Here is an 8,078-nt window from a genome sequence, read left to right as displayed (position 1 = left end):
CCCAAACCTGCAAAAAAAGCGGTGACTTTTGTGGTGATCCGACACTGCAATGGCCGGTTATCCTAAATGAACCCATTCGAGATAAGCGGCAATTATTCGAGATTCGAAAGAGAACTCTGGGCGCAGTTTCCCTGAACCACTGGCCCTGCGGCGCTGATAAAGCTTAATTCTTTCGTTTCATTTTTTTGGTGGAGGGGGCCGCATCGGCAGATCAAGATTTGGAGTTCAGCAGATAAACCAGAATTGACCAAAATTGTACCATCAGAGTTTTTCGCAGTTTTTTTTTTATTTATTTGACAAGACGGAACTCCTTCGAAGTGTATTGTTACTATACATAAAGTATTCAGCTTTTCTTTATGAAGATTGGAAAAAAAGTATGTTTTTGTTATACATAATGAATAACACCTGAGACCGTGGTTTGAAAACGGAAACTCGTGAAGTAGGAGGGAAAAGGGACAGACAACGTCTCAAACTCAGCTAAAAAATGTATTGCTTCTACGCCTTATACAGCCTCCCCCGAACGTCGCCACTACCACAACGATTGATCAGCGAACTACAAACAATACACCAAACCGCAAACATTGTGATTTTGGTGTACTGTTTTTAGTTCGGTGATCAACCGTTTTGTTGGTGGCGACGTTCGGAGAAGGTGTATATAAGGCGTAGGGGCAATAAAATTTTTTCCTGAGTTTGAGACTTTCTCTGTTCCTTTTTCTTCGTAGTTCAGGAGTTTTCATTTCTCAAATAACAGTCTCAGGTTTCAATCATCATGTATAGCTTACACCAGCTCGCCTGCACTTCAACCGTTTTTTTCATGTTTTTGTTACATGTGCTAAGTACACACTAAGTGTACTTTTAGTGAAAAAGGGTGCAGGTGAGTTGGTGAATACTAACCATGTTGAATTAACATAAGACTGAAGTAGAGAAGAAACGTCAAAACGGAGAAGTGATATAAAAAAGAGAGGGCGACGTCTCGTGAGACGTCGTCCTGTCTACTGAACATTAAAACGTCGAGCAGACAGAACATAGACAAGACGACGTCTTACGAGACGTCGTCCTTTTTTATTTTCTGTCTGCTCCACGTTTTGATGTTTTCCTCTACCCCAGACTCAGGTTAAGCAAACAAGAGTACTTTTTGTGTGCTACTTTTTATCAAGGTATGCTATTGAGTAAACTCAATCATGAACTTTGCAAACAAAGAATGCTCTAATCCAGTTGCCTAGAAAACGTTTCGCTACCCGAGACGGCCATAATAGAATCTCTTCCCAGTTAGAGCAGAAAGGTTGAGTATTGCGAAACGTGCCTCAAATGCCGAATGTAAACAAGATGATTTGAATTTACCTAAAAAATACTAATGCCTGTAGAACGAATTTCGCCACAAATGGGGCGGCATACAGAAATTGTGTGATGCTATTGTTGCAAAATGTGAAGGTTATACTGACCAGAATGATTAGGGAACCAGACATCTGCCCTGGACTGAACGAAGGTACGTCCCGACTTCATAAACCAATAACGACTTTCGCAAGATACCCTCAGCTGGTAATACATTTTATCAAGCAATAAAAGCCAATCAAATTTCGAGGACGTGTATTCAGCAAACCCTATTATAGTTTTTATGGTATTAGTTGATTGGATTTCATTTCCATAGCTCACACATCCTCATCTCGCACCGATAACATACGGCGTTCCGCAGGGTTTCATACTGGGGCCTCCACTATTTCTGCTTTATATAAACAATCTTGTGAATATACGTGAATCGCGTGATATTTTTTTACATGCTGATGATACCAATGTCTTTTTTCTAGTTGAAATCTGGATCAGCTCGAGGAATTTGCAAATAGTTTTATCAGTAAGTTAATGTTGTGGATAAAGCGCAACCAGCTTAATTTTAACACTAGTAAAACAAAATAGATATATTGTTCAGACAAAAAAAAAAAACTATTCCGCGGACATTGACCATCGTTTTTGACGGCAAAAATTGAAGGTGTTAAATATCACAAGTTTATTGGCGTGTAGTTCGAGGAAACACTCAGTTACACTGTACACATAGAAAAAATGCGGGTTGACATTGCAAGACCAATAGGAATTTTTAACAAATCCGAAATTACTACAAAAAATGATGAAATTGCAATTGTATTATTCGCTTGTCTACTCACGCTTATAGTACTGTAGGTTAGTATGGGAAACCACTACACAAACAAATAAGCAAAAACTATTTATTTCGTAAAAAGAAGGCTGTTCGATTTATTGAGAATCTTAAAATGTATGAACACTCATTCCCAGTATTTCAAAACTATAAATTATTAAATATACATCAAATCCTGCTTCTTAAATGATCGATTTCTATTTTTAATAAAACTACACAGAGCCAAGCAACCTTTCTTTTTATCTTCGATCAAAACTTGGCAAATTACAGACTCTGAAGTGCACAGTATACGAAACATATGGTTCGAACTAATTACGGTACACAGCATCTTACATATATTTTACCAGACCTACTAGACTTAACCCAAACATAGCTGAAATGGCCCAAGCACACATTTCGCTTTTCCATTAAAAAAAACAACAGAATTTTAAGATATATACTAAATCAGGCATGATCTGCAGTTAGTACGAAGTCGACAGTTTTCTGTTGTTGTGTCTGCTGTGGATTTTAAAATTTATGTATTTGTGTATATTTATTCTGTTTATGTTCTTGTTTCTCCTCCAAGTGCTGTAAAAAGGGGGCTGAAGCCTCGTCAGAAGACAACTCGTCTTCTTTTGCCCCAGACCCCGAGACCGTTTTTTTGTGTCTGAAATAAAAGATACATGCATACATACATACATACAAAACCTTACTGAAACCCATTAAAAAAGAAGAACACTAAAAGTGTACTAATTTTCATTCTTTACGAAACAAAAAGTGATCTTTATTTATATTTTAATATTCTTATACTTTTGACACCTGAAGTACGTTTAACACATTTCTGGGGAATCTGTAGTTTCAGTGATGGAGCCCGCTAAGCGGCCCTTTTTGGAAATTAAGGTGTGAAGATGTCGAAATGTACTGCGGTTTAACGCCAAACACGAAAAGACAAAATGTGTGAGGCAACACGGGACAAGCGTCCTGTGTTGCCCTTTGTCGCTTTGTGTTTTTAAAACCCGTATAACATAGTCGGTTTATTTTTTTCCCCGTAGTGTTTGCACAAAAGTATCGCGGTGTCATTAAAATAATGATAAGCGCCTTTCGGAAACATCACGGTTCGTCGTCCTCTTTTGCTCTAAGTGAATGCTTCACTCTCAAGGGTGTAGAGGAAGCTGCGTAACTTTGCATGAATTGGAGGGAAATCGAAGCCACACAATCATGTCTCGCGATCAGATCGAGAAAGTGCAACGGGATTCCTTGAATTCTGGTGTTTTCTAAAAATAAGCAGACGTGGAAAGGGCGGAAATGCGAAACAATGCGAAGAAAATGGTAGGTACGAAGGAAAGGGGAAACCGGAAAGAAAGGGGGAAGAGACGACGTGATGAATGCGGAGACCGCTCGTCGTACACCCGGCGCTAAGTTTGTTTTAACTCGTCGGGAATTCGGTAGTTTAGGAAGGCAGCGGCGGCGGGAAGGGCCCCTATTGCATCCCGAACATTGGCCAGCGGAGCGGAGTCGACTGAGCTGACTTGTGTAAATGCAGGAGCCGGCATCGCTTGCTGCTCCACGGGAGGGGGAGAGCGGGAAGGCTGGAAAGAACGACTCGTTTATGGTGAATAATGCATCGGGCACCGACTATCCTCCCGGCTTGAATTGATGACCGCCAGGAGTGGAAAGGAGGTAGAATAGGGGAATGAGAGGGGGAGGGAAGTTAGCGGAGTACCGCGCGCTGCATCGCAATGTGCGTCTTTGGGGTACGCACTGTGCTGCCGCCCGCGATCGTAGTGCATGTTTGGTTTGTTGCTGTGGTGCGCAAATGTTGAATTTTCAGCTTGCAATCAAAGACCCAGAAAGCGTAGTTAAATCAGGATATTAAGTCTATGCGGGGTTAGAACGGAGCGTCGGCAGATATTTCTCAACTTTGTGCACCGCACCGGAACGAATTTTTACTTTCTGTGCACCGATGCTGCTCTGTGTTGTGTATCAGGCTGTCGAGGCGAAGCGAGTCTTTTTGGTCCCCGGGCTAGCCTCGGAAGAGAGGTCTGGTTGGCGCTGATCTTTAAGTTTTCAGCGTGTTTTGTTTCAGCGAAATCGTACCGGAGCAGATAAATGTGCGCTCTACACCGACCTTGTAATTAGTTAATGGTGTCTACTCGGCTACTTGCCGCCATATTTCACCTTCATCCCTATACCTCCACTTTTTCACGACCAAAAGATATTCGGGTTCGAGAGATCCCGCTCTTATTTGCCAGAGCAGAACGCCATAAGCTGTCTTCCCTTATTAGAGCGGCTGAGCTCTGGCAGTCGCTGTCGAGCTAGAAGGCAGCTGGTTCTTTATAAGATGACATGAGCTCCAAGGATCGCTGCAGATACGCAGTGCATGTACTCCGCAGTTACCCATTTCTACTTTTTTTATCGTTGTTATTTTTCGCACTGCCAATACTCACGCTGGTTCATTTTTGCCTTCCATAGTCGCGTACATGCGTATACAAATTTTTTTGCGCTGTGTATTTATACAGCTTACCTTTAGAACTATGTGTCACAAACCTTCTGGTATGGATCATTGGCCCTCTTTGAGTGCTTGGCTTTCACAAAGAGCAAAAACTTAAAAAAATAACATAAGTATAAATATGAATTTGAATATGATTTTACGATGTAGGTGCCATAGAGTGGCTATTGGATTGAAATATAATAATATAATGTTGAGAACATTTTAAATTTTCTGGCAGCGGGAAACGCAATAAAATGTGAACTGACCTGTTTACTTTTTAAATCAAATTTTGTGAAACATGTCGTCAGGGAGAAAAAAAGGAGCCGGCACCCATAATAGGAAAACGTATATATATTCACACAAAAAGTCTGAAAAAATACGCAAGAAGCGGTGAAAAGGAAAAAAAACTAATTAAGATTAGAAAAATAGATTAATTTAAAAATGTAATTAAAAAAAGGCGGTTAAACACAATGTCGTTGCAGCTCTTGCCTCAGGTCCAATTTTCTTTTCACCCTGCCTGTTTCTTACCATTGATGTTTGAGCGGGTGATGAGGGGGGCGGTGCAGCGCGCGGCGCCCATATTATCGGTTGGTAGCAGAACCCTCTCCCAGGGGTACTCCGGCGATTTTTTGAGCTAATCCAAGAAGCTATATTTTTGCAATCCCCGGCCTTTACTTTTTCCGATATGCTATTTAGTATCGCGAAATTCAGAATACTTATTGTGAAATCGACAAATGAAAATAACGCCAAAACCAAGGTTCAAATCTACCAGCGCTTTTCAATGCCGTGACGTCACATGAAGGCAGGCTTGCGGGTCGAGCGGGATGTCTAAACATGAAGTAAGTCGAGCGGGCTGTCTAAACATGAAGTAAACATGTCTTGTCCCAAGCAACCGACCTCGGAGTTTGATCCTGGTGAATTCTTCCAAGCTGCAGTTTTCCTCTCCAAGATGACACTCTTACGTTTACGTCTGCGTGTTTTGGGATACTCAATTCGCAAGAAGGTCCCACATGGATCCATCAAGCAGATCATGGGATTTCATTCAAGCAACTGTCAAGCAAACCACAGGGTGATGCAGATCGCTCGGGACGAGATCTCTAATGAACTCCGAGTCATGCAGCAACTCCTGCCCTCCGTGATGTGCGGACACCTGGGACCCAACTATGATCGCCATGCAGCCTTCAGGTTTCTACAGGAGTCGGCCAGCACCCTGCTGTCAGACTCCTGGAACCATTTTCTCCGTCACCTGAGGAACGGTGGAGACGTGTCAACCAAGGCCCAACCAGAGCCCCCCATCAACTTGTCAGGGGTTACGTTGTCTCCGGCCACGGAAAGCCTGCTCGCCCATGGACCTAAATTTGCCCCACCCGTGAACAGCTCCAGAGTCGACGAACTGGCGTCGGTGTACGAGATTGCCGCCAAGATCCCGGAGGATAGCCGTCAAGACTTCGTCGGTGCTGGTACAAGGGCTGTGTGCTTCCACGGGGGGAGCAGGAGAGCCAAAAACGCCTCTACGCCAGTCATCAAAGAACTTCAGGCCGGTGAGCTGAGTTTACTTCAAGCTGACAAAACGGGTCAGTTCGTCATCCTGAACAAACAACAAATGCAAGAGAAATCCGACGAGGCCCTAAAGAAGAACTTTATCGGCCTCAAAACGCGGCCATCCGGATCCCTCAGGTCCAGGGTGAAGGCAATGTGCGATTCATCTAACCTCCCTTCTTTAAAAAGTGCCGTTCTTGCTCCAGCGAAGCAATACCTCTCTATTTTCTTTTCCGCTAAAACCCACAAACCAGGCGTGCCGTTCCGCAGCATTGTATCCGAGACGGGGTGTTGGCAGAGGCCTTTGGCGAAGTTTCTGCAGAAACATCTCGGCACGTTAGAGCTCCCCCAACCTTTCAGACTAAGGAATTCGGAAGATCTCCTTCCCGTGCTGGACGAGTTACACGCCGGCACTGAAGCTGTAAGAGCGTTCTCGCTCGATGTTGTAGATCTCTACTATAGCCTAAACGTGAAGACCCTCCTGGGCTTCATTTCTGACGCCATCCACGAGACAGGTGTCATAGACTTTCAAAACTCATGTGGCGTCTCGCTGTCCTCATTTCTCGAATTGACACAACTGTATCTCCAATCAACGCTTGTTGAATATGAGGGTAAAGTGTACATACAAAGGGCCGGCGTTTGTATCGGGTCTTGCTTGGCTCCCGTCCTCAGCGAAATTTGCCTGTTTTATGTTGACGCCAAAGTTCAGGCGGACCTTCAACGAGATTTTCCCGATGCGAAGGTTTTTCGTTATGTTGACGATTATCTCATCCTACACTCCGCCATCTCTGACTCTGCAGCCATAGAGACCGTGTTCCAGAAGAACTCACATGGGCTTACGTTCACCAAAGAGGCCCCCTTCCCTGAGGGCTTACAGTTCCTGGATCTCAGGTTGGTCCCAACTAGCAAAGGTATCTGCTGGGCTCACCAGCAGAGGTCCTCTAAGCCCGTTCTTCCTTTCAACAGCTCACACTCAAGGAATGTAAAAAATGGGATCGTTCGAAATCTAGTTGCTTCGGCAAAGGTTAAATCCTGTCAGCACCTTTCCGCCCCCAGCCTATCCAAGCAGATTAGTCGCCTCATAAAGGCAGGATACCCGAGAGACCTGATTGAAACAACAATCAAAAGACTTGTCGCGGGGCAGAAGTCCAAACCCCTCCCTCCTAAGTCACGCTTTGCGTGCATCCCCTACATACACAACACCTCACATCGCCTGAAATCTATTGCGCTCGGCTTCAACACCAACGTTGTATTTTCCTGCAAGTTCAAATTAGCTTCTATTTGTAGAAAGGTCAACAACCCCGGTCCAGCGCCCCCGTGCCAGAAAAAGCACCAGACCAATTATGTAACCTGCTGCAAAGAGTGCGTGTATTCGATTCCCATGTCCTGCGGTGCTAAATACATCGGACAGACGGGCCGATGCCTAAACGATCGGGTGAGGGAACATGCAAACGAGATCAAGAAAGCCGCCTCCGACACCTCGGAGATTTGTTACCACCCGATTGCGAAACACACCTCTGAGTGCAGCGAACACTGTTCGGCCGACCTTCCCTCGACCACCAGGATTGGAGGTCACGCCTCAAGATACGGACGAGAGATCATGGAGGCCTTCGCCATGCACTACAGTCACAGCAACTTCGGATCCCCGTCCATAGGCTTATCCAGGAGGGAGATAAACTTCCTGGGGCCAGAGCTGACGTCCCTCGTTTCAGCGGCTCCGAGCGATTAGATATCTACCCCACGGGATCGTCCCTCATTTCCCTGGCTCTACACTCTCCCCCATCGCTTTCCCACTTTCCAGTGTAGCGTCTTTCACCCTCCCCTCCTTCACCTATATATGCAAACTTCGGGTCAATAAATGTTGTTGCTAGTTGGAAGTCTTCGTTGTCCGTCCCCCCTTTCTATGTATCTTCCTCATGTCTA

The 8,078-nt window shown here is 44.5% G+C and overlaps 1 protein-coding gene across 1 annotated transcript; it reads left to right on the top strand.

The window, feature by feature from the left end:
- Positions 1-5,490: 5,490 nt before the first annotated feature.
- Positions 5,491-7,830, top strand: LOC115326134 (the record flags this gene model as incomplete). Its single annotated transcript, XM_029986882.2, has 1 exon — positions 5,491-7,830. A coding segment is annotated over exon 1 (2,340 nt), but the record flags the coding sequence as incomplete, so codon positions are not given.
- Between the last annotated feature and the right edge of the window lie 248 nt (positions 7,831-8,078).

Source organism: Ixodes scapularis, unplaced genomic scaffold (assembly GCF_016920785.2).
Source record: "Ixodes scapularis isolate PalLabHiFi unplaced genomic scaffold, ASM1692078v2 PGA_scaffold39__5_contigs__length_11793443, whole genome shotgun sequence".
Classification (NCBI taxonomy): Eukaryota; Metazoa; Arthropoda; class Arachnida; order Ixodida; family Ixodidae; genus Ixodes; species Ixodes scapularis.
Note: the sequence above shows the minus strand (reverse complement) of the source record. Positions and strands in the feature narration are given on the sequence as shown.